The sequence below is a fragment of the Globicephala melas genome, chromosome 19 (assembly GCF_963455315.2).
Source record: "Globicephala melas chromosome 19, mGloMel1.2, whole genome shotgun sequence".
Classification (NCBI taxonomy): Eukaryota; Metazoa; Chordata; class Mammalia; order Artiodactyla; family Delphinidae; genus Globicephala; species Globicephala melas.
Window position 1 is genome coordinate 16,318,177 of NC_083332.1, and position 27,483 is coordinate 16,345,659.

Consider the following 27,483-nt stretch of genomic DNA (forward strand, 5'->3'; position numbering starts at 1 on the left):
ATACTGAGCTCTCCTGGAAACAGAGGTTCTCACAGACCTTGAGCCTGTGACCCTTCATACCCAGCTGCCAATTAGGCATTAGGTCATGGGAACAGTACCCCACAAGGTTGGCATGGCTACTGAGACCTCCTTAAGACAAGATGGAGCCAAACCTGGAATCTCTGGTATATTTTACCTCCAGGAGGGGGTGGTATCACCTTTCCTCAGTCCCTTGCCAGATGCCACAGTGCTGGAAGAGGTCACTCTTGCTCCAGACACTTTGGCTATCTGGAGAGTCCCTTGGGATTAACTGAATGAGCAGCAATGTGATTTCATAAACTGTACAAATGACACTATGAACCATCAAAAAATCAATGGTTTTAATTGTTATTTTTTAATCAGTGGAATGTTGCTACTTTCATTCTTTAGTCAGGATGACCCTGATAAAGGTTAGGACCTATGGATCAATACAATTGACTGAACTTCAGGCAGTCATTTTAGCACTAAATGTCCCAGCCAACAAATGGCCCAATCATTTCATTTATTACAAACTGTTGGGCCATTGCCCCCATCAGGGTAAAAAAACTCTGGGAATCTCTTGCCTCAGAGATATCCAAAATATAAATCAAAATCACGTGTCTCTACATATACTAAGACCACGTGCAAACTTGCCAGGACACACCTTATTCCCTTTATTCCCTTTGGAGTCATAGACATTACAATAAAAATCAAGGTACACATTTGAGTTCCCAGAATACACAATACTGGGTGTCCGGTAAAGCTTTTCAATAGGACTTTCATGTTTCTGATAAGTCTCACATAGCCAGCTTAACTGAGAGACATAATGGTCTGCTTGAGACAATTCAAATTCTAGTCCAGAAAATTGAGCCTAAATGGGTTTCTCTTTTGCCCCAGGCCTTAATCTATCTTTACAAATTGTCACTATTGTCCCCATTCTATAAGGGCTAGAGGCCAGATTGAGGGTGCATATTCTCTGGGGACCCATTTGAACCTAAACTTCCACCAGAAAAGAAAATAAAAACAGCACATCAGTTGCAGCTGTACACACTTTTGACTGTTGGTCTCATTTCTCACTGGTTTGGGTGCTTTCATTGGTGTAGACTCTTTAAATAAGCCATTGTTTCAACCATTGTTTCACCATTGATAAACGGTGAGGTCTACTTGCCATCAACCTTGGCTAATACAAGCCCTGTGATCCAAAGACCTTGCCAGCTTGCCTGTCACCAACCAAACCAACAACTGAGGCAAAGGGCTTATAATAACTGGCCAAATTAGAGGGCCTGTCTATAGGCTATACTGGAGCTCCAACCTCTTAGCCTGGTAACACCTTAGAGCCATAAAATCAAGACCCACGCCAGCTTGAGTGGGTATCCACTTAAAGAGGATACAGAGTGTCCCCTACCAGATGATGTCGCCCCAGCCCAGGAGTTCACTGGTGGAGATGACTTTGTCACCTGCACCAAAGACAACTTCACACTGAACACTAAACCTGCCACTCCAGCAGCACCCATGGATTGCCTCTCCTAAAGAAGAAATTTGACACAGGAGATCTATTGCTTTTCCTCCCTTGATATTAGGGATTCTATTGTTTTCTAAAGCTCACCATCTGCTTAGCCCATGATCCTGGTATACTCCTTTCTCCCTGTCACCTTGTACACACCTACATTCCCATGCCAAAAGAGAAATATTACCATTCCTGAATAATAATAAAATCTGCATCTTAAAATAATTCCGCTTTATTCTTTTTAAAAACTGTTTTAACAGGAATTCCCTGGCGGTCCAGTGGTTAGGACTCGGTGCTTTCACTGCCAAGGGCCCGGGTTCAATCCCTGGTCAGGGAACTAAGATCCCGCAAGCCACACAGTGCAGCCAGAAAAAAAAAAACCCAAAACTGTTTGAGCTCTTCTAGGTCCTTTACTTTCCATGTACAGTTTAGAATAAGTGTGTTTATATCAACAAAAAATCTGTGAGATTTTGATAGGAATTGTGTTAGTGCTCTAGGTCACTTAAGAAACAATTGACATTTTTACTATGTTTATCCAATCCATAAATGCAGTATATTTGTCCATTTATTCAGATCTCTTTGATATGTTTCCTTAGGTTTTGTAAATTTCAGCATACATATCCTGCATTTGTTTTGTTAGATTTCTACCCAAGTATTTTAAGTCTCTGGAGTGACTGCCAATGGGACTGCGTTTTTAATTTCAATGTCCTCATGTTTGTTGTTAGTATATGGAGATGTTATTAATTTTTGTGTGTTGATCCTATGTCCTGCAACTTTGCTGAACTCACTTACTAGGTTTAGAAGTATTGCAAATTCCTTGGGACTTTCTATGTAGACTGTTACAGATTTGAATTGTGTTCCCTCAAAATTCAGTGCTAAGGACTTCCCTCATGGCGCAGCAGTTAAGAATCTGCCTGCCAATGCAGAGGACATGGGTTCGATCCCTGGTCTGGGAAGATCCCACGTGCCGCAGAGCAACTAAGCCTGTGCACTACAACTACTGAGCCTGTGCTCTAGGGCCCACGAGCCACAACTACTGAGCCCGCGTGCCACAACTACGGAAGCCCGCACGCCTAGAGCCTGTGCTCTGCAACAAGAGAAGCCACCGCAATAAGCCTGTGCACTGCAACAAAGAGTAGCCCCTGCCTGTGTGCAGCAACAAAGACCCAATGCAGCCAAAAATAAATAAATAAATTAAATAAATAAAAAATTCAGTGCTAACTTCCACAACCTTAGAATGTGACTGTATTTGGAGTTAAGGCCTGAAAGAGGTAATGAAGTTAAAATGAGGCTCTTAGTTTAGGCCCTAATCCAATCTGACTGGTGTGCTTATAAAAGGAGGTGATTAGGTCAAACAGAGAGAAGCACACCAAGGATGCACTTGCACAGAGAAAAGGCCATTTGAGGACATAGCAAAAAAGTGGCTATCTACAAGCCAAGCAGAGAGAACTTAGGAAAAATAAGACCTGTTCACACCTTGATCTTGGATTTCCAGCTTCCAGAACAGTGAGAAAATAAATTTTTGTTGTTTATGCTATCCAGACAGTGGTATTTTGCCAGACAGTCCTGGAAAACTAATATATGGACCATCATGCCATCTGAAGATGTGGACCACCTGTATTTCTTCCATTCCAATCTGTACACATTTTATTTCTTGTCTTGCCTTATTAGTGGCTAGAATTCAATATAAAATAAGAGTGGTGTGACCAGAAATCCATACCTTGTTCCTGGTCTTAGAAATGAAAGAGGAGAAATTACAACCAATATCATAGAGATACAAACACTCTTCCAAAACTGAATCAGGAAGAAAGAGATAATCTGAACAGACCAATCACTAGTAGTGAAATTAAATCAGTAAACAAAAAACTCCCAGCAAAAAAAAAGTCCAGAACTGGATGGCTTCACAGGGGAATTTTACCAAACATATAAAGAAGAGCTAACATCTATCCTTCTCAAAATATTCCAAAAAATTGAAGAGGAGGGAACACTCCCAAATTCATTCTATGAGGCAATCATTACCCTGACACTAAAGACAGACAAAGACACTACAAATAAAAGAGAAAATTACAGGGTAATATTTCTGATGAATATAGATGCAAAAATCCTCAACAAAGTATTAGCAAACAATATATAAAAAGGATCATATACCATGATATAGTGAGATTTATTCCAGGGATGCAATGATAGTTCAATACCATCAAATCAATCAATCAATCAATGTGATAAACCACATTAACAAAACAAAGGATAAAAATCACGATCATCTCAAGGCATTTGACAAAATTCAACATTCATTCGTGATAAAAAAAAAAACTCATCAAAGTTGGTAGAGAGGGAACATATCTCAACATAATAAAGGCCATTTATGACAAACCCACAGCTAATATCATACTCAATAGTGAAAAGCTGTAAGCTTTTCCTCTAAAATCAGGAATAAGACAAGAAAATAAGACAAGTGGCCCATTCTTGCCACTTCTATTTAACAAAGTATTGGAAGTCCTAGCCACAGCAATAGACAAGAAAAAGAAATAAAGGTCATCCAAATTGGAAGAGAAGAAGTAAAACTGTCACTACTTGTAAATATGATACTATATATAGAAAACCCTAAAGTCTCCATCAAAAAACTATTAGAACTAATAAATGAATTAAGTAAAGCTTCAGGATACAAGATTAATATACAGAAATCGGTTGCTTTTCTATCAGAAGGAGAAAGCAAGAAAACAATTCCACTTAAAATCACATCAAGAAGAATAAAATACCTAGGAAAAAACTTAACCAAGAAGGTGAAAGATGTATACTCTAAAAACTGTAAAACACTGATGAAGGAAATTGAAGATGATATAAAGAAATGGAAAGATATCTGGTGTTCATGGATTGTAGGAATTAATATTATTCAAATGTCCATACTACCCAAAGCAATCTACAGATTTAATACAATCCCTCTCCAAATACACATGACGTTTTTCACAAAACTAGAATAATCCTAAAATTTATATGGAACCATAAAAGACCCTAAATAATCAAAACAATCTTGAGAAAAAGGAACAAAGCTGGAGGTATCACACTCCCTGACTTCAGACTATACTACAAGGCTACAGTTATAAAAACATATGGTACCAGAACAAAAACAGACACAAAATCAGAAGAGAATAGAGAGCCTGGAAATAAACCCATGCATATATGACCAATGAATCTATTGACAAAGGAGGCAAAAATATACAAAGGGGAAAAGACAGTCTTTTGAATAAGTGGTCCCAGGAAAACTGGACAGTTACATGTAAAAGAATGATATTAGAAAATTTTCTCACACTGTATACAAAAATAAACTCAAAATGGATTAAAGACTTAAATATAAGATCAGAAACTGTAAAACTCCTCAAAGAAAATATAGGAATGAAAAAGGAACGAAATTGGGTCATCTGTAGACACATGGGTGGATATAGAGACTGTCATACAGAGTGAAGTAAGTCAGAAAGAGAAAAACAAATATTGTATATTAACGCATATATGTGGAACCTAGAAAAATGGTACAGATGAACTGGCTTGCAGGGCAGAAATAGAGACACAGATATAGAGAACTAACATATGGACACAAGGGGGGAAAGTGGCGGGGGGTGGGGTGGTGGTGTGATGAATTGGGAGATTGGGATTGACATGTACACACTAAGATGTATAAAATGGATAACTAATAAGAACCTTCCGTATAAAAAAATAAATAAAATTCAAAAAAAAAAAGGCAGGACTCTAGCAAAAGATTAATATTTAGGGGTGAAGTCTACAACTTCCTCTTACATGCAGAAATAACATGTACCAGATAGAGAGAAGGAGATAGAGGTAAAATAAATAAGGCAAAATATTACCAAAGATGTCAGCAATGTTACCATTCCTTCTACTTTTCTTTATGTTGAAATTTCCATTAAAAAAGTTGCAAAAGAAATTTCCAAGTGGACAGTTTATTTTTTTCTATCCTATTATTAATTTCTATCGCATCCTGAATTTTGGACAAAGAATGTGGATTACAGGCACACACATTAAAAGGCTGGGTAACTTTCATGAATTGTCTGATTCAACTTAAGAGACGAGTTCTAAATGAATATCCTCTCGTTTCTTTCTTTCTACAAAGTTTTATCCAGGAAGATTTATCTAAAAATTCTAAAATGGATACATGGAGAGAGGGGCATTTCTAAATTAATTACACCTGTAGGGTCTTACTCTCAAAATTTCACTAGCAGTTTAAAAAATATGATAATAATAAAACTAATGACTATTGAGCATAGGTTTTTACAACTATGTAGGTTCTATTATCATCACCATTTTAAAACAACGCCCTGAGATGAAAAGTACGGTGCCTAGTGTCAAACAGGTTGTTAGGTGTAGAATAACAATGATGCACGTTAACGTGCGTGATAAGGCTAAAGGCTTTCCAATATGTATCACATTAACTGGGTTTTAAAAATTAGGATGAATTATCTGAAGTTCCAAATGATTTAAAAGCAACTGGAAGGTTTTTCAATTCACTTATTCAATCATATTAGAACATGTCATAAAATTTCATGCTATCAATGCTGTGAGCATTAATAATGTTTCCCACCTTTTCTGAATTGGCCACCAGTGTGGTGATGATATTCTGATAATGTAAACACAGGAATGACAAATGAAGGCTTTCTTATGTTTTCTGAATTACATTATGAATTTTTTTTTTTTTTCTTTTTTGGCCACACCTTGCAGCTTCTGGGATCTTAGTTCCCCTACCAGGGATCAAACCCATGCCCTCAGCAGTGAAAGCACAGAGTCCTAACCACTGGACCAGCAGGGAATTCCCATCATGAATTGTCTAATAAAAGAAGGATGAGAATATTTTCTAAAGGCCTACCAACATATTTTATATTCAAAAGTTTCTCACCAGCACAAATTCTCTGATGCTGAACAATGTTTAAGCCAAACAAAAAGGACTTCCTAAATTCCTTAAATTCTTAGGGCTTTACACCCATATGTTTTCTCTGATGTGCTTTAAGGGCTGAACTATATCTAAAGGTCTTTCCACATTCCTTACATTCAAAGGGTTTCTCACCTGTATGAACGCTCTGATGCCCAATAAGTTGTCCATGCACAGTAAAGGCTTTCCCACATTCCTTACATTCATAGCATTTCTCACCGGTATGAATTCTTTGATGCTGAATGAGGTAAGAGCCAGAACTAAAGGCCTTCCCACATTCCTTACACTTACAGGGTTTCTCACCAGTATGGATTCTCCCATGTTGTACAAGGTATGAGGCACGACTAAAAGTTTTTCCACATTCCTTACATTCATAGGGTTTCTCATCAGTATGAACCCTCTGATGCACAGTAAGTTGATGGCGACTAATAAAAGCCTTGCCACATACCTGACATTCATAGGATTTCTCACCAGTATGAACTCTCTGATGCTGAACCAGGTATAAGCCAGTACTAAAGGCCTTGCTACACTTCTTACACTCATAGGGTTTCTCACCCGTATGAAGCCTTTCATGTTGAACAAGGTATGAGGCACAACTAAAGGCTTTCCCACATTTCTTGCATCCATAGGGCTTAACCCCTGCATGAATTCTCTGATGTGCATTAAGAAATGAACTAAGGGCTTCCCTGGTAGCGCAGTGGTTGAGGGTCTGCCTGCCGATGCAGGGGACATGGGTTCGTGCCCTGGTCCGGGAAGATCTCACATGCCGCGGACCGGCTGGGCCCGTGAGCCATGGCCGCTGAGCCTGCGCATCTGGAGCCTGTGCTCCGCAACGGAAGAGGCCACAACAGTGAGAGGCCCGCGTACCGCAAAAAAAAAAAAAAAAAAAGAAATGAACTAAGTCTAAAGGCCTTTACACATTCCTTGCATTCAAAGGGTTTCTCACCAGTATGAATACTCTGATGTCGAGTAAGTCGTCCATACAGTAAAGGCCTTGCCACATTCCTTACACTCATAGGGTTTCTCACCTGTATGAATTCTTTGATGTTTAACAAGGGGGGGAGCTAGTACTAAAGGCCTTCCCACATTCTTTACATTCATAGGGTTTTCCACCAGTATGAATACTCTGATGCCGAATAAGCTTTCCATACACTATAAAAGCTTTCCCACATTCCTTACATTCATAGGATTTCTCACCATTATGGATTCATTGATGCTGAACAAGGTATGAGCTACTATAAAAAGCTTTTCCACATTCCCCACATTCATATGGTTTCTTACCAGGATGCAGACTCTGATGTACAGTAAATTGATGGCTACTGCTAAAGGTCTTCCCACATTCCTCACCTGCATATGGTTTCTCACCAGTATGAGTTCTTCCATGCTTAACGAAGGCTGAGCCTTTAATTAAAGCTTTCCCACATTCCTTACATTTATAGGATTTCTCACCAACATGCAGCCTCTGATGTACAGTGAGCTGATGTCCATTACTAAAGTTCTCCCCACATTCTTTACATTGGTAGGTTTTTTCACTAGAACATATTCTTTCATGTTGAACATGCTTTGAGACTTGACAGATAGTCTTCCCACATTTCTGACATTCAAATGGTTTCTCTTTATGAAGATTTCTCTGATGCAGAGCAAAAGATGCAAATTTTTCTTAGGTGAGCATTTCTTTATAGCTGATTATCTCATCCTTCAACTGAAATTCTGAAAGAAAATTTAAAAACCCCAAATATTTTGTTTTCCTATATGAGAAAAACTGGATTTCAATGGAGTAAAAGAGACAAATTGAAGAGTATCCACTAAAAATAAATAACCTAGGTAATACTAAAATACTGTTATGAAAGCCAAAAAAAAAAAAAAAAAAAGTCAAGGAAGAACGCAGAGATGAACGAGAGTTTATGTAAAATAGGAAGGCTGGTGATTAATAACATAGGCTTCATTTCTGATCTTTAGATGTGGATAAGAATCTTTGAAGAGTTTGTTAAAAAATTGATATTCAGGGCTTCCCTGGTGGCACAGTGGTTGAGAGTCCGCCTGCCGATGCAGGGGAACGGGTTCGTGCCCCGGTCTGGGAGGATCACACATGCCGCAGAGTGGCTGGGCCCGTGAGCCATGGCCACTGAGCCTGCGTGTCCGGAGCCTGTGCTCTGCAACGGGAGAGGTCACAACAGTGAGAGGCCCATGTACCGCAAAAACAAAACAAAACAAAACAAAAATTGATGTTCAAGGACCATCCCAGGCCTCATGAATCAGAATACACAGGGGACGTTCCTGGGCACTGACATTTTCAACATTTCTAACAAATGCTTCTGGTATAGATGAAATTTCATCCCCCTCCTCCCACACCCCCACCCACCCCCAGTCGTTTCTCTTTACACTTAGGATAGAATCCATGTATCTTTCCATGAATAATATGGTCTCTGCTTACCTATCAGGCCTCATATCAAGTCATAATTCCTTTCTTTTGTTCCCTATTTACCTCACTACCCCCCTTCAGCACCTGGAATGTGTCACAAATTTTCTCATCTTTTGGTTCCATCTGCAGGTTGCGTCAACTCCCAAAAGTCCTTTGGCATGTGTCGTTTGCAGACTGTAACTCTCTCATCCTGTATATGTTTAAGGTAAAATGTCACTTATCAGGAATACTGGAAACTGCTGAACTTGTCTAACAATGTCCACGCCTTTATTTTCTGTCCTAACGCTTCATTCCTGCCATTCCGACCTGTTTTCAATTGCATAATTCTTTCTCTTTGTTATGATTTTTATTTCTCCCAAACCTCCCTGTGGTAGACAGCATTTTGGCCTTCATGTCCTTTGCCCTCACCACGCCTATGAAGATGATACATCACATGGAAAATGGTATATAATCAAGTTTACTAACTAGTTGATTTACTATAAGGAGATTATCCTGGATTCTCTGGAAAGGCCCTTCAAAGAGCTTTCTCTTGGCTCAGGGCAGAAGGGGAATCAGAGACGTTCAAAGTGTGAGAAGGACAAGACTTGCCAGCTGCTGGCTTGAAGACGGAGGGGGGCCACATGCAAAGTGTAAGAAGAAAATAAATTCTGCCAATAACGAGGGAGCTGGGAAGAGGACCCCATGCCCTAAAGAACTGCAGTCATAGCTGGTACCTCGACTTAGCCATCACATGCTGAACTTCTGATCTATAGAACTATGTGATAATAAATAAGTGTAGTTGTAAGCTACTAAGTTTGTGGTAGTTTATCATACAGCAGGAGACAACTAATACACTCCCCAAGAGCAAGCCCAACCCCTGTTTCATTCAGCACAGAGCTATAACCCTCTGGCACACAGTAGGAACCGATTTCAAAAACAAAAAACAGAAAACAAATCCCTAGACAAGAGAAATGAATTAAGATATTATTAAAAGACACTATTACAAAAAGAATTCACTGATAATGAAACTGAGGACCCTGTGGGGCTCCTGAACACAGAAGCCTTTTTATCCCCCATTTCTTGTAGGCAAGACTCCAGCCGCCATGACCTTCCCTGAGTTCCAAAGGGCAGATTCTGAGTGAAGAGCAATGTGAACATTCTTTGTATAATTTGCAACTTTTCTGTAAGCCTGAAATTATTTTTAAAAAAATGTTTTATTCTGCTCAGGGCGATGGTTATGTGGATATCTGCCTTATAATAACTCATTAAGCTGTATATTTTATTGTTTGGTTTCTATCTTGTATTTAATAGACATTTAAAAAAATTAAAGTTGGAAAAACATAAATTAGATCATGGCTTCTAGTCACTTTCAGAAAATAATCCAAATTCCTGATAATTAACAAATATATAACTTGGCCCTTTCTAACGTTCTACCTTTTTTCTTGTTACTCGCTCCTCATTAGTTATGTTTTACTCTGCTATTGCTTCTGAAGCACACAAAGCTCACTTCCACCTCAAGGAATTTACATTTGCTGTTCACTCTGCCTGGAATGTTCTACATAATCAGATGGCCTAAGCCCTTACTTCTTGTTCTTATCTCTGTCCAGTTACCAACACCTCAGAATATATAAATAAATCTAAATGCAAAAGAGGAGGTGAACGCCGTCAAATTAAAAACACAGCTGAAACCGGTTTGCAGGGCAGAAATAGAGACACGGATGTAGAGAACAAATGTATGGACACCAAGGCGGGAAAGTGGCCGGGGTGGTGGTGGTGGTGGGATGAACTGGGAGGCTGGGATTGACATATATACACTAATATGTATAAAATGGATAACTAATAAGAACCTGCTGTATAAAAAAATAAACAAAATAAAACTCAAAAATTAAAAAAAACACAGCTGAAGTATTATACTGGGAAAGAGAATAAGCCTAATAAAGTGACTGGGAAATATGATGAGAGTGAATGTTAAAATTGGTAAAGAGTTGGAAAATTTGGTGAGATATTCATCTTTCCCCCAAGTCTCAGGCCTTTGAAGGGTCTTCCAAACAACCTCTCAGAGATGTGCCTACTCCCTGACCACATGGGCTGTTTCCAGCAGTGATGGCTTCTCTACCCAACATACTCTTACTCACCTGTGTGTTGTCTCCCTTGATCTTTCTTCACTATCATCCAGGGCTCTTTCCATTGTTCCAATAAGGTAATCACATGTGGTTTAGAACAGGAATGACGTGCTTACAAGATAAGAAGGCCATATAATGAGAAATAAAAGATGAATTCAAAAATACTTTAAGCTTGTGTTAAATTTGTAATAAACTAAAGGTCAAAATGATTGCTAAGCACTACAGAGAAGAGAATGGCAAGAGGATTCAAGAATCCAGATAGGAGGGGAAAGGTCTTATTTTAAGTGAAATCTATCTACCTATCTACTTACCTACCTACCTACCTTCTGTGTCTTGACAGAAAGCATAACATTGTAACTGAGAACAAAGACTGTGGACCCAGAGCACCTGGGTTCAAATTCCTGGTTCTGCCATGTACTAGCTGTGCGACCTTGGATAACTCAAACTCACTGTGCTTCAGCATTCTCATCTAAAATGATTACATATATTTGTATTTGATTTGTATCAACTGATTTTTCCCCCCACAATCACCTTATGAAGTACTATGTTTATAAAGAGCTTAAAATAGTGACTGGTCCACAGTTAGAACAATGCAAGTTATCAACATTATTATTATTTTTCTAAGAGAAAAAAGAAAGTTTCCTGAGACATCTATATTTATAATTCATTTAATCCTAAATGCAAAGCTCATGGATTATAAATTTTAACTACAAAATCAGGTACATTGTTTTGGAAGAAATAAAATGATGTAATTTCAGCTTTAAATAATTTATGTTTATCTAATGCACCACTAAATAAATTGCACAGGCTCTTCAGATGGAACAAATCAGAACCTTTGTCTAGCTGTTTTGCCTGCAGGTGGGCTCACCATTTTGGGCATAAACACAACAGGAAATCTGACCTTTGTCAATATTTATAGAACACCCCAGGATTCTAATCCTGCCATTTCATCAGTTCCAACCTAACAAAGCTCAAACTACTTCTTTGAGAACAGGGAGAAGAAATCACATTCACTTCTTAAGACAGCCCTAAAATGTACAACGAAGAAAGTATTTCAGGGAGCAGATTCTAATTTATTTGAGAGATGTAAACTTACCCAGAGAGACCAAGTTCCTATAGTTCTCCAACATCATATCTCTGTCCAAGTCCCTCTGAGCAGAATCCAGACTCTCCCACTCCTGCTGAGCGAAGGCTATGGCCACATCCCTGAATGTCACTGATCCCTGAAACTGCAAACCCACATATTTCTGGTGAAATTAAAGGAAATGTAGCCATAGCTAAGACCCGAGGCAGGCAAAAATTAAAAAAAAAAAAAAAAAAAAAAAGAAAGAAAGAAAATGTTTTCAAGATGAAAGGAGAGGAAATAAAGAGTTCCAATGTAACAAAGTAGCAATAATACAGCAATCAAGTAGGCTGGTAGCTCATGATATAAAAAGTAAAGGAAGCAGATGCAAACTATTATATATAGGATGGATAAACAACAAGGTCCGACCGTATAGCACAGGGAACTATAAATATCCTGTGATAAATCATAATGGAAAAGAATATGAAAAGAATATATATATATGTATAACTGAGTCACTTTGCTGTATAGCAGAAATTAACACAACACTGTAAATCAACAATACTTCAATAAAATTTTTAACAAAAGTAAATGAAGCAGAATATCTTCATGTTCTAGAAGAATCCTGTGCTATGGACAAAATTTCCTGTTACATTGTGGCATACCACAATACCCCAGAGCTATTGGCAAATGGATAAAATAATCCAAGTTTCTTTGTTAAATAAGAGTATACACAAAGACACTGCCTGCTAGGTGCCCCAATACATTCTCAAGAACTATTAGTCTCTACGTTATTTTCCCTTTAAGAGAAAAGGTTTGGGGTTTTTTTCAAGCATAAAAATCTCTATTTTAGAAAATAGATATTATACAACTTTGTTAATTCCTCAAGCTTCAAGATCATTATGTCGGATCATATCATAAGCATTTTTCCTTGTATTGATAAATATATTTTTCATGATGGCATAAAAGTACATCTCAGGGATACAATATCAGAGTTTGTAATTATTTTATATTTATATGAGATTGGACCAAATGCCCCAGGTTTCCCCGGTTCTGGTAATCTATGTTAACCTACTACTTATGATAATATGCTTATTAGTATATTGTCATGCAACATTCCTCTCTCCACACTTTGTCTGTTCTTCAGTTAGTGGATAATGATGCAGATGATTCAGAATCAAAAGTAAGTCACCCAAGTCCAGCAGGTCCCATTCCACAACAAAACTGACCTAGTACCACTCTCTCAGGCATCACCTGGCAAGAACCATGCTATCAATGTTTCCATGTCACAATCACATCTCTAATGTGTCCCTAAAAGCCTTACAGAGCATGTGAGCTCATCATATTAAGACTGAGACCAATCAGTACAAAATCCCATCTTATCAGGTCTGTGAAAAATGTTTAATTTTCTGATGTATGGTAAAAATGAGGCCAGTATCTCGAACTCACCAAACCAGAGACTGACATAAGAAGCTCAAATAATTTTCTCGTGGGACTTCATATTTTCACTGCTCCATCACAGCCCTTCAGCAAAGACATATCACATAGGACCTGTTCAGTAATTTGCTCAGTGAATTCATGAACACCAGTTAGAAAAGGACATCTCATAAGGAGGAAGCAGTTATTTGGCACTGTTTCACTAGGAGGAATCAGGAAGCGGGTAATTAGATGGTGCTCTATTAGGAAGAACACTGTAGGTTAATGAATGACAATTATCTATGTAATCTAAAAATCCCAATATTTCAAGGAGAAACAACAACTTACTTGGGCCATGTTATCAGAAATGTAAGAACTGATCAGTCTTCCTTGGGCTTCTTCTATCCGAAGGGTTCAAATTCTAGAAAATTCAGAGCTGAGAGACGAAAAGGAGGCTTTAGTGTTCCCCATAACTTCGGCCAATAAAACTTGTCCCCCCATTTCAGCTTCCAAACTATGACACAACCGCCCTCACATAACATTTTGTGGAAGAACAGAGGGATTCCGGATAAATCTAAACCCAGTGAACCAAGCTGTAAACAGCTGGTTGCAGAACAACAGCACTTCTTCAGTGAAGCCAGAATCAGACACTTCTGTAGGTTTTCTGGCTAAGCCTCCATTTTGGGAAGGCTCATGTGGATGGTAAGACTGGGCTGCACAGTTCTGTTGTGAACAGATTCTCCTCCCTCCATTCCTACATTCTAACCAAAAAAGAGACCATATCACCCAAACCAGAACTTCCTTTGTGGCTTCAGGATAAGATAAACCACCTGAGAGGGAAAATATAGATGATATTGATCTGACATTTACAAACATCTCAGTGGCTCAGTTTTCTCATCATTAAAATAGGAATAAGAATATCAGCTACTACATATGGTTATCTTGCAGAATAATAAGAAAATTCAGTTAAAACACGTACTAGAATAGAATAATTGCTTAACACGGGTTAGCTATTTAAGAACATTACATGCCTCTTATTTCATTTTTATTTTTATTTTTAATGAACATTCTGTATTTTTATTTGCTCAGAGTGAAGAGTGAAGAGATTAAAGAGACCTGGAGTGACTCTGCATGGGGCAACCAGGGATATTTAAATTTTGTACACTGGATTATGTGTGTGTATATTTTAACTTTTTATTAGATATTAGATATTTAAATTTTGTACACTGGATTATGTGTGTGTATATATATATTTATTTATTTAGTGGCTGCACGGCTTGCAGGATCTCAGTTCCCCAACCAGGGACTGAACCCAGGTCACAGCAGTGAAAGTCCAGAATCCTAAACACTAGGCCACTATGGAACTCCCTATGTATTCTTTAGATTCATAAATGTGAGAAAATTTAAGAGTGTTGGGCTAATTAAACAGATGTCATCTTTATTTAAAAGAAATGTTTCTTTCTGTTCCATGGTACATTAAGATATTTTTACTCTTTCTGTTTCTTTTTCCAGTGCAACTTCTCTGAACTACCTGTAGCCTTTATGACACTCTTCTTTTCTTCTATACAGTGGTAAAACTGAGTACAGTCAAACATAAAACTCACTTTGACTTGCAGATTTGGTCTTATCAAGCCCGCGTGACACTCATTCTTGCCGTCAACCCAATGTTATGACATCAAGCAAAATATCATCTCAACAAAGTATTTGCATATGGAATACTTAGGATTTTACTTAGTTTCCAGTGCTCCAAAAGTGTCCTTCCACTTTGTATCTACAGGCTTTTTTGGTCAAGTAACTGTTTGCTGGCCAGAGCCTTTACATCAGCAGTCCCCAACCCCTGGGCCACTGACCAGTAGGGTCCGTGGCCTGTTAGGCACCGGGCCACACAGCAGGAGGTGAGCAGCGTGCTAGTGAGCAAAGCTTCATCTGTATTTACAACTCCCCAACAACTCCCCATCGCTCACGTTACCGCCTGAGCTCCGCCTCCTCTCAGCATTATGGTGAGTTGTATAATTATTTCATTATATACTACAATGTAATAATGATAGAAATAAAGTGAACAATAAATGTAATGCACTTGAATCATCCTGAAACCACACCCCCCACCCCGGTCCGTGGAAAAATTGTCTTCCATGAAAACAGTCCCTGGTGCCAAAAAAGTTGGGGACCACTGCTTTACATTTGTAAGTTAACTGTATATGCTACTCATGTCTGAAATGCCCATCATTTTCAAACACTCTGAAGCATACTGGATGTCAATGGAAGTTAAGCCTCTTTTTCTCAGGGAAAATGGCATTAAATCACAGAGGCAGTATGAACTTGTGAAATCGAAGTTGGAGTCCACATAGGTAGCGTCATGCATTCATCAACCACTTATTGAACATCTGCTGCGGGCCTGCCTGTTCTAGTCTTGCAGACAGAGTGGTGAAGAGTAGCTCACGTTCCAGGGTTGAAGACAGAGCCACAAAAAGGAACTAAATAAATGACCAAGATAATATCAGATGAACATAAAGGTTCTGAAGACAACCAAATAGAGTGAAGAGATTAAAGAGACCTGGAGTGACTCTGCATGGGGCAACCAGGGAAGGCCTCTTTGAGGATGGGATGCTAGAACAAGGCAGGGATTAAAGTGAGGGAGCCAAATGGAAGATAAATAAACAAAAAGAAAAGGTCTTGATGATGATCATGGCTATGATGAATATCAACAGGGCTTTGTGCTAGAGAGTAACCCAGGTCCTGTTATGTGTTTATACTCTATGGGACAGAATACTTCTACATACTGTCATTATGGAGTATTTTAAAAGGCTAACTTTTCAAATGTAAATAAATGTCTTATAATAAAATAAATGTGGATTCTCCGTCAGTGGGAAGCTATATCCTTTTGCCATAAATAGATGGCAACTACAAAGATGAATCCAGTAAATTTCTTGACTTCCAGACTACCCAGGGGCCCTCCTGCTCCAGCAGAGATGCAACAATTCTAAAGATGCTGCTTCTCCTACTGTGCCTTTGCCCTTGAGGGTTTTGCCAATTCTCCCAGCCCAAGAAGGCCCCAGGACAGGATTCTTCCCCAGAGGAGCCCTGAGGTTCATTGAAGTCCTCCGAGAAGCTGTTCCCTTGGAAAAGCATGAAGACCGATGCTCCCTGGGATTCACTGGGCACTGGGAACATAAATCACACGTGTAATTTTATCAGGTCCCCTCAACCCAGGAGAAGGAATTGTCATTATTTCCTTGTTAGACCGAAGAAAATGGAGTCTAAAGGCAGCAAGAGGACTTAAGATTAGAACCAGCAATAGGGACCTCTCCATACACCCCCTGGATTCAGGACCCTGGGCGGGAGTGATGCCCTTCCCAGGTCTCCAGACTCATCAAATGTTTCTGAGTGCCCACTTCTTATCTTCTGCTTTGTCTGGACCAAGCTTTAATCAGGCTTTTCTCCACCCACTGGCCTTTAAACTCTGGTTCAACCTCCAGCCATTAGCAAGCACTAGAAGGCGGAATATGTACCCCTGCACTTGCCCCCACCCTCATCAGCTTATCCTGAGAATCAACTGAGAAAAGCAAGACAACTTTCCTATCAAACTGCTGCTGACCATGCTTCCCCTTGCTTGCCCAATGTCCCTTTAAATTTTCTGCTTTTGCTTACCCCTCCCTATAAAAGAAAAGCTTTTATTCTGTTCAGATGCTTGCAGACTTCTATATGTATATTTATTTATTTATTTATTTGTGTCTGGTTGTGTCGGGTCTTAGTTGCGGCAGGCAGGCTCCTTAGTTGTGGCATGCACGTGGGATCTACTTCCCTGACCAGGGATCAAACCCAGGCCCCCTGCATTGGGAGCACAGAGTCCTAACCACTGCACCACCAGGGAAGTCCCTGCTTGCAGATTTCTGAAATCGAGTTCTCTCTATCACTGGGCAATCTTTTTGAATAGTCTCTCCTTATTGAAGTCTGTATTTGTTTCTATTCAACAAGAACAGGGAGAGGGGAAGTCTCAGACAGCATAAATCCCTATACTGTGCACCAGGACCAAGAAAGTGGGAGCTCAAGAGTGTGAGGGACCTTGTGGGCAGAATGAGGTAGTGAGAGGCAGGCGAATGGAGCAGGTCCTTCAACTCAACAGACCACTTCATCCCTGCTCTGGATGGGAGTCTCAGTGCCCCTGCTCCACTAAGATTAAGTTTCACACAAGAGGGGCTTCCCTGGTGGTGCAGTGGTTAAGAATCCGCCTGCCAATGCAGCGGACACGGGTTCAAGCCCTGGTCTGGGAAGATCCCACATGCTGCAGAGCAACTAAGCCCGCGAGCCACAACTACTGAGCCCACGTGCCACAACTACTGAAGCCCACGTGCCTAGAGCCTGTGCTCTGCAACAAGAGAAGCCACCGCAATGAGAAGCCTGTGCACTGCAATGAAGAGTAGCCCCCGCTCGCCACAACTAGAGAAAGCCTGGGCGCAGCAACGAAGACCCAACACAGCCAAAAATAAATAAATAAGATAAATTTATTTAAAAAAAAAAAAAAAGATTCACACAAGACTCAGGGCGCCACCCAGGGGCAGGGGTGGGGGACAGGGGGGAGGGGGAGGAGGAAGAAGGGAGCTCAACCCAGTCAGGGGTCAAGAGTCTCAGGAAACTGAAGACGTCACTGGGGGATATTGCTTGTACGGGGGCGTAGTGATGGGTCTCATCTTCGTTACCCAGCCCAGCTCTCCTGTCCCCACAGCAGGTGTAGACCCACCAGTCCCCAGCTAAATGACCTAAATGCCAGAAGTCCCATCCCCACTCCTACAGGCTACAAAAATACACTCCCCATCTGGGCTATGATTGGTCCACACCCAGGTCGATGCCCAGGATTCTTAGGAATGCAGTTTTTGCGGGGCATCCTACCAAGCTATGTGTTGCCAGACGCAGTGAGGCCAAACAAAAGGCTAGAATTTGGGGCAGAGAAAGGTTCATTAGTCGAGGAGGTGCCAACTCCGAAGATGGGAGACCTACACTCGTCTCAAATCCATCTTGCTGGCTGGCCAGGGCGCAAGGTTTCTTTCCCGTTGCGGAGCGCAGGCTCCGGACGCGCAGGCTCCGGACGCGCAGGCTCGGCACGCGCAGGCTCGGCACGCGCAGGCTCGGCACGCGCAGGCTCAGCGGCCATGGCTCACGGGCCCAGCTGCTCCGCGGCATGTGGGATCTTCCCGGACCGGGGCACGAACCTGTGTCCCCTACATCGTCAGGCGGACTCTCAACCACTGCGCCACCAGGGAAGCCCAAGGGTACAACATTTTTAAAGGCAAAAAGGTAAAGGGCAGGGAGTCTTTGTGAGTTCAGCTTCCTGATAAGACCTCATCTGCAGACTTCCCAGGACTGTCTTGTGACTCCATGTGTTACTGGTGAATATAATTGATCTATGTGCTCCTGCAAAGCAAACTAGTAAATCATGGTCTTGTGATCCCTTAACTTCTTTCTAGGCGAGAGCAAAAGCAATGGTTGAGGCATTTTATTATTCACTTAGAGCCTTCCTGATGGTTCAGGAGTTTTCAGTTCTTGATTGACACTCCTGGTGTCATCAATTTTAAGTCCACTTGGGGGCAGCTGGTTAAAGCCACAGGATGTTATCTTAGCAGTTTGGGGTCATAAATCAAGGCATTTGTTTCAGCTAACAATCATGGAAAGACTATGTTGGGCTTGCTTTTCCTTTGTTTCTGCATTGTCTCACTTCCCTGGTTAGTAACAGTTTGACTTTGTTCTTTGGAATTCAGGGAAGGCCTAGGAGACTAAAGCCTTTTTCTACAAACAAGAAATTGGGGGAAAAAAAAAAAAGAAATTGGGATGTGGAAAGGCTTTTGTACCCCGGGGTCCTGTACAGTTTCACTAGGGGAGAACTTGTAGTTTCTGGAAAAGGCCAGCAGGCACCAGGAGGGTCCCTGGGGAAAATGTCTCTAGATTACATCTAGAGTGAGGCTTTGCTTCCCCTTAAAGGGTCATACCCAGATTTTCCGGGCCACTGCGGGCCACACCGGGCCTCCAGATCTCCACCAGTGACCTGCACCTTGGACACACAAGTCCTGATGGGTTTTGGGTGGTCACGGTCTCTACATCAAGCCTCTGTCCTTCCAGTCTGTGTGGTCCTGGACAAGAAAATGAACTTCTCTGAGACTCTGGAGACTGACTTGTAAAGATAATACCTCACTCCAGGGCATTAGTATGACAGCAAATTTTCCTCCAGTTCAGGAGTTCTTAAATGTAGTACCTGAAAGAGCAGCATCAACCTCACCTGGCAACTTGTAAGAAATGCAAGTTCTTGGGCTCCACCCCACACCAACTGAGTCAAAACTCTGGGGGAGCCCAGCACTCTGCTTTATGCCCTTAAGGGCTTTCTGATGTTCACTCAAGTTTTAGAACTGACTCTAAGATTCCAGTGGCTAAAATGGGAAACTTACTTCATGGGAGGTGATATGAAAAGCCCAGGGTCTGGCCCACACTTAGTGCTGTTATTTAACTGTTATTATCAGTACTATAACCACAAGGGTGTTGAATATCCTCCTGTCACAGGAGAAATAAGTGTTTGCAGTGTCGCTGGTGATATTTGTCAAAACATAAAATACCACTCCTGCCTCAGCAAGCGGCTTCATAGGTAATGTTTAAAAATTTTACAAAATGTACACTTTTGTACCATTTGACACATTAACTTTTTAAAACAGCACATGCAGGAAGTTTCATAAATTAAAGATAGACCAATTATGCAAGGATGTATTCTCGTAGGCCACGTGCCTCAACCCTTGAGAGCATCTGGAATTAGTGGCCTCAGGCCAAAGTGGAGAGTGCAGTTGATATGGTTTCAAGTTTGTGACATAAGCTGACATGCTGTCATTCACGTCTGATTCTCAGGAACCAGTTGCCCCTGCTTCCCTTCCAGTCTTTATGGCAGCCAGACCCAGGCACAAATGTGTGAACATGAGATGACCAGCCTGATGTCCAGTGGCTCAGGGTCTCTAAGTCCCATCCTAACCAAGACACTTTCTGCCCATCACTGGAACCTGCAACCTCCAAGAGAGTACTAAATCCAGGGAAGGTGGGAAAACGGGAATCACTGAGGAATAAGAAGGCCACCCTGGGAAGAAGCACAAATGAGAAAGCCTAATGAAGACAGAATTTCATAATTACCTCTGCCCATTTCCCATTGGCACCAAGTCATTTGCATGGTCCAAGTTAAGTGTAAGAGAATCTGAGATGTGCTGTCCTCCCAGGGATCTAAAAACAGAAAAGAAATTGATGAACATCTAGCCAGTTACTAGTACAATCCATTAATTTTGTTACCGGTTAACACATTTTATTTTTCCTCCTATACATCCAGCACTCTGTTCTCTGCTCTCTGACCTCATGTCTCTGGTGAATTACCAACTTTAAGGGAGTCTTTTCTCCACCTCTTAATAGCAAAAGGATTTAAGTAAGGAAAACACTAAGTATCCTACGTAGCCCACATAAATGAAATACAAATTGGAGTGTTCACCTTTTTCCAAATAGCAGTTATGGAATGAATGCATCTTTCTAAGATGGAAAATAATATACAATAACGGAACAAACACTTTTTCTAAGAAAAAATTCCAACTACAGTTGAACCGGTTACATTTACATTTTGCTATTTCCCATCTTGCCTTTGTTCACAAACTTACATAAAATCATATCACAGTTTCCCACTGAAATGACAGTGTAGACTGTAGCATTATGCTTTTTTCACAAACTTTATCTTAGTTTGAACTATATGAAATTGCCATTCCTCTAAGTCAAAACTGGTCAAATATTTGCAATTTAATTTTGTCCAATCTAATAAAATAAGCACTCTCCAATTTAATTCAGTCACCACAATTATGATATTTGGATGGTGGTGAGTTATTCTATTCTGTCAATAAAATAATGTTTTACTTTACTTATTTTCCTTTTTAGAGTCAGATTATCTCAGGAGCTTTTTTTTTTAACTTTTTATTTTATATTGGAGTATAGCCAATTAACGATGTTGTGATAGTTTCAGGTGCACAGCAAAGGGACTCAGCCATACATATACATGTACCCATTCTCCCCCAAACTCTCCTCCCATCCAGGCTGCATAACATAACATTGAGCAGAGTTCCCTGTGCTATACAGTAAGTCCTTGCTGTTATCCATTTTAAATACAGCAGTGTGTACATGTCGATCCCAAACTCCCTAACTATCCCTTCCCCCCCATCCTTCTCCCCTGGTAACTATAAGTTCGTTCTCTAAGTTCGCTCAGGAGCTTCTGATTATTATATGCTCTAGAATGTAATATAATAAATTACCTGCACACACAAAACATTTTTCTTCCTTGGATTTTTTTCATTGAAGTATACAATATTATACTAGTTTCAAGTGCACAATATAGTGATTTAATATTTTTATAGATTATCATCTCTTTTTTTTTTTTTAGCCGTGTTGTGCGGCTTGCAGGATCTTAGTTCCCTGACCAGGGGTAGGATCGGTGCCCCCTGCAGTGGAAGCAAGGAGTCTTAACCATTGGACCGCCAGGGAAGCCCCTATCCTCCATTTAAAGTTATTATAAAATATTGGCTCTATTCCCTGTTCTATACAATATACGCCAGTAGCTTATTTATTTGATACACAGTAATTCATACCTCTTAATCCCCTCCCCCTACTCTGCCCCTCCCCCCCCACAAGTAACCACTAGTTTGATTTCTATAAGTCCGTTTGTTTTGTTATAGTCATTCTTTTTGTTTTATTGCTTAGATTCCACATAACTGATAACATACAGTATTTGGCTTTCTCTGTCTGACAATTCACTAAGCATAAAACCCTTCATGCCCATCCATGTTGTCACAAATGGTAGAATTTCATCCTTTTTTATGGCTGAGTAATATTATATTATATATATATGTGTGTGTATATATATATATATATATATATATCACATCTTCATTATCCATTCATCTGTTGATGGACACTTAGGTTACTTCCGTATCTTTCCTGTTATAAATAATGCTATGAACATTAGAGTGCATGTATCTTTTTGAACTAATGTTTTTGTTTTCTTTGGATACATTCCCAGGAGTGGAATTGCTGGATCATATAGTAATTCTAATTTTAGGTTTTTGAGAAACCTCCATACTGTTTACCATAGTGGCTGCACCAATTCTCATCACTAGTGTACAAGGGTACCCTTTTCTCCACATCTTCATCTACATTTATTATTTTTGGTCTTTTTGTTGATAGCGATTCTGACAGCTGTGAGGTGATCTCTTCTTGTGTGTGTGTGTGTGTGTGGTTTTTTTAAAATAAAATGTATTTATTTATTTAATTTTATTTTTGGCTGCGTTGGGTCTTTGTTGGTGTGCGTGGGCTTTTCTCTGGTTGCGGTGAGTGGGGGCTACTCTTCGTGGCAGTGCACGGGCTTCTCATTGCACTGGCTTCTCTTGTCGCGGAGCACGGGCTCTAGGGGCATGGCCTTCAGTAGTTGTGGCACGTGGTCTCAGTAGTTGTGGCTCGCGGGCTCTAGAGTGCAGGCTCAGTAGTTGTGGCACACGGGCTTAGTTGCTCCACGGCAAGTGGAATCTTCCCCAACCAGGGCTCAAACCTGTGTCCCCTGCATTGGCAGGCAGATTCTTAACCACTGCACCACCAGGGAAGCCCAACTTCTTGTGATTTTGATTTGCATTTCTCTGATGTTTAGCGATGTTGAGCATTTTTTCATGTGCCTATTGGCCATCTGTGTGTTTTATTTGGAAAAATGTCTACTCAGGTTTTCTGTCCATTTTTTAATCAGGTTGTTATTTGGATATTGAGTTGCATGAGCTGTTTATATATTTTGTATATTAACCCCTCATTGGACATATCATTTGCAATATTTTTCCCATTCTGTAAGTTGTCTTTTCATTTTGTTGATGGTTTCTTTTTTTCAAATATTTATTTATTTATTTATTTATTTGGTTGCACTGGGTCTTAGTTGTGGCAGGTGGGCTCCTTAGTTGTGGCATGTGAACTCTTAGTTGCGGCATGCATGTGGGATCTAGTTCTCTGACCAGGGTTCAAACCTGAGCCTCTTGCATTGGGAGCATGGAGTCTTAACCACTGTGCCACCAGGGTTAACTCTTCTAAGAGTTTTATGGTTTCTGGTCTTAAATTTAGGTCTTTGATCCATTTTGAGTTTATTTTGCTATATGATCTTAGAGAATGTTCTAAATTCATTCTTTTACATGTAACTGTCTAGTTTTCCCACCACCACTTATTGAAGAGACTTTTTTCCCATTGTGTATTCTTTGTTATAGATTAACTATCCATAAGTGCGTGAGTTTATTTCTGGGTTCTCTATTCTGTTCCATTGACCTATGTGTCTGTTTCTGTGCCAGTACCATACTGTTTTGATTACTGTAGCTTTTGTTAATGTGGTGTGTCACATTGATTGACTTACAGGTATTGAACCATCCTTGCATCTCTGGAATAAATCCAGTTGATCATGGTGTATGAACCTTTTTATATATTGTTGAATATGGTTTACTAATATTTTGTTGAGGATTTTTGTTCCTATATTCATCAGAGATATTGTCCTGTAGTTTTCTTTTTTTTGTAGTGTCTTTGTCTGGTTTGGTATAGGGTCATGCTGGCCTCGTAGAATGAGTTTGGAAGTGTTCCCTCCTTTACAGTTTTTAAAAGTAGTTTGAAAAGGATAGGTATTAAATCTTCTCTAGGTGTTTGGTAGAATTCCCCTGTGAAACTGTATGGTCCTGGTCTTTTATTTGTTGTGAGTATTTGATTACTGATTCAATTTCATTGCAAGTATTGATCTGTTCAGATTATCTATTTCTTTTACTTCCTCTGCCTCCCACAGCTACCATTCCAAATAAATGTCTTGTGTGGCCATTGCCATCTCAGTGTCTGCTTCCCTGAGAACCCAGACAGTTAGATTAATTTGATATTACCTCATACTTGGTTGAATTAAATCAAACAATCTATGTAAAGGAAGAGAGTAAGAGAATACAGGAATAAGCTATCAGAAACGGAGATAGCAGAAAATTGTATATACTGGAGGTTCAGAGGTAGACCCATAAATTGAATTTTAGAGCATTGATACAATAGAACTATAACATAGTGCCTTTCATCTGAGAGAAGAGTTCCTGAATTAATCATTTAAGAAATAGATCGATTTAGACTAAGGAGATGAGATCTTCTGGGCTCTTTCAGATAGTGAAGTGAGGGCTGCCACTGGTGGCAGGTAGCCAATCTAACTGTAGATTTCCATATGCAAATTTTTTGGAGGAAATCAGAAATGCTTTAAAAGCTAATAGTAGATAACAAGAGCATGGATGGCTTATCTGTGAAAACATTTTAGATCTAGAAGTTCACTTTCTAAAACTGCCAGCTTGCCACTGATGCTGTTCAGTTTCCAAGTGGAAGTGGGCAGATACTTTAAAAATATGAAGAAAGGATTTTTCTTCAAATGCTATGGTGGTAGTAAAGTATGTATAAGCACCATAACTAGAAATAATATTTTGTCCAAAACCATCATATAACATGCTACATCAGTGCAAGTGTCCCCCAAGGAGAAGATACCACGACAGGATGAGACTTGCAAGAGATTTGTGGGGGCAACACATCTTCAAAGGATAAAGGGGAACAAGAGGAACACAGAGCTTTCAGAACTCAGTGCATGTGGAACACATGAGAAAGGAGAGAGAGAAGGAAGGATTGGGTAGAAAATACCTCACACCTCAGCACAGTTAGGAGAAATTCTTGACCAAGACAATAGGGGATCCTGGGGCCATATTTACCCTCTAGAAGATTATCCCACTGGGCAGGAAGGGCAAGGTTCTCATACCTCTGTGATGCATATCATTAGATGGGAACATCCCAGGGGAAGTTAGACCTAGAACAAATACTGGTGGATCTAAGAGCACAGCACCTGGAGGCTGTCAATCAGTTGTGCTCCAGCGCCAAGAGGATCTCTTGAAGGGATATCTGAGCAGGGCACTTCCATGGCTACGCTGGTGCTGCACAGATCCACTTGTCCATGTACATTCATGAGCAGTTCCTCCATCGTTCCTGAGGACCTCCATTCCTCAGTTGATGAAAAGAACCACAGGCACCATTACTGTTATATGTCTGGGGGTCACAAGTGGTACTCACTCTTCTAATATCCACTTTACATTTTGTTCACCCTCTGCTATCACCTCAGCAGGGCTTGGTGGCAAACTTAGTGGTGGGTGTGACCCAACTCTTTATTCTAAAGGGGAATGAGTCCTTAGTAATCATACGCTTCACAGGCTGAGGTTTCTTCACAAGTCCATTCACAGTAACATTTGGGCAAGGTGTATCAAGAGCTACCTAAGTGATCCCTGGAGTTACACACATTCTTTTCCCCCCTTCATTGTAAAAAAAGAAGTCCTACCTTCCTCTGCTCATCAAGATCAATTACCTCTGCTGAGTTAATCACTACTATTCCTGCTTGCTATTCCCTGGACACAAGGAATCCAAAGTTCCCTGGGTGCAGCCATAACTCATAGTTCAAAGGGATCCATGCTGTATCCCAGTCAATAGTGACCTCTTTTAGAATTAGGACAACTAACGAAAAAGATCCTAAACGTGTGGGTACCGTAAGCAAAAAGCTCCCAAGTGGACCATTGGGATTGATGATAGTAAGTAGGGTCACTTCTGCTTCTAGTCCTTGGTTCCCAGACCTATGTATTATTCCTGATAGGGACATGGAACCACATAGAAATATCACTGAGTTAATGCATATATTGTATCCCAAAGTATGGCCTCTGAGCTGGTGCTTCAGCTGTGATTTCAGTAGACCATTCCAGTAACTTAGGGACAGATTCTTCTTAAAGGTATGGTATGTGAAATGACCAGTAAGTTCCACAGTACTGGGTCCACTTCCTCAACCCCTGCACTGTAAGAGGTCTTTGGTCAGATATTATGTGGTGTAGGATTCCATACCTGTAGATGAGACATTCCACGTGCCACAGATAGTGGTGCCGGCAGACGGTCTGTGAGCAGGAAAACAAACCCATCCCTGGGATAGGTACATATTCTTTTTTTTTGTTGTTAACATTTTTATTGGAGTATAATTGCTTTACAATGGTGTGTTAGTTTCTGCTTTATAACAAAGTGAATCAGCTCTACATGTATATATATCCCGATATCTCCTCCCTCTTGAATCTCCCTCCCACCCTCCCCAACCCACCCCTCTAGGTGGTCACAAAGCACCGAGCTGATCTCCCTGTGCTATGTGGCTGCTTCCCACTAGCTAACTATTTTACATTTGGTAATGTATATATGTCCATGTCACTCTCTCACTTCATCCCAGCTTACCCTTCCCTCTCCCTGTGTCCTCAAGTCCATTCTCTACGTCTGCGTCTTTACTCCTGTCCTGCCCCTAGTCTCTTCAGAACGTTTTTCTTTTTAGGTTTCATATATATGTGTTAACATATGGTATTTATTTTTCTCTTTCTGACTTACTTCACTCTGTATGACAGACTCTAGGTCCATCCACCTCACTACAAATAACTCAATTTTGTTTCTTTTTATGGCTGAGTAATAGTCCATTGTACATATGTGCTACATCTTCTTTATCCATTTATCTGTCGATGGACACTTAGGTTGCTTCCATGTCCTGGCTATTGTAAATAGTGCTGCAACGAACATTGTGGTACATGACTCTTTTTGAATTATGGTTTTCTCAGGGTACATGTCCAGTAGTGGGATTGCTGTGTTGTATGGTAGTTCTATTTTTAGATTTTTAAGGAACCTCGATACTGTTCTCCATAGTGGTTGTATCAATTTACATTCCCACCAACAGTGCAAGAGGGTTCCTTTTTCTCCACACCCTCTCCAGCATTTATTGTTTGTAGATTTTTTGATGATGGCCATTCTGACTGGTGTGAGGTGATACCTCATTGTAGTTTTGATTGCATTTCTCTAATGATTAGTGATGTTGAGCATCCTTTCATGTGTTTGTTGGCAATCTATATATCTTCTTTGGAGAAATGTCTATTTAGGTCTTCTGCCCATTTTTGGATT

The 27,483-nt window shown here is 40.3% G+C and overlaps 1 protein-coding gene across 1 annotated transcript; it reads right to left on the minus strand.

Annotated features, from left to right (window-relative positions):
• Nucleotides 1–6,477: 6,477 nt before the first annotated feature.
• On the minus strand, nt 6,478–25,498 carry ZNF30 (zinc finger protein 30). The gene is given in 5 exon segments (XM_070044348.1): nt 6,478–7,121; nt 7,339–7,424; nt 7,426–7,499; nt 7,501–8,070; nt 25,364–25,498. Coding segments are annotated over 5 exon segments (1,509 nt in total).
• Between the last annotated feature and the right edge of the window lie 1,985 nt (nt 25,499–27,483).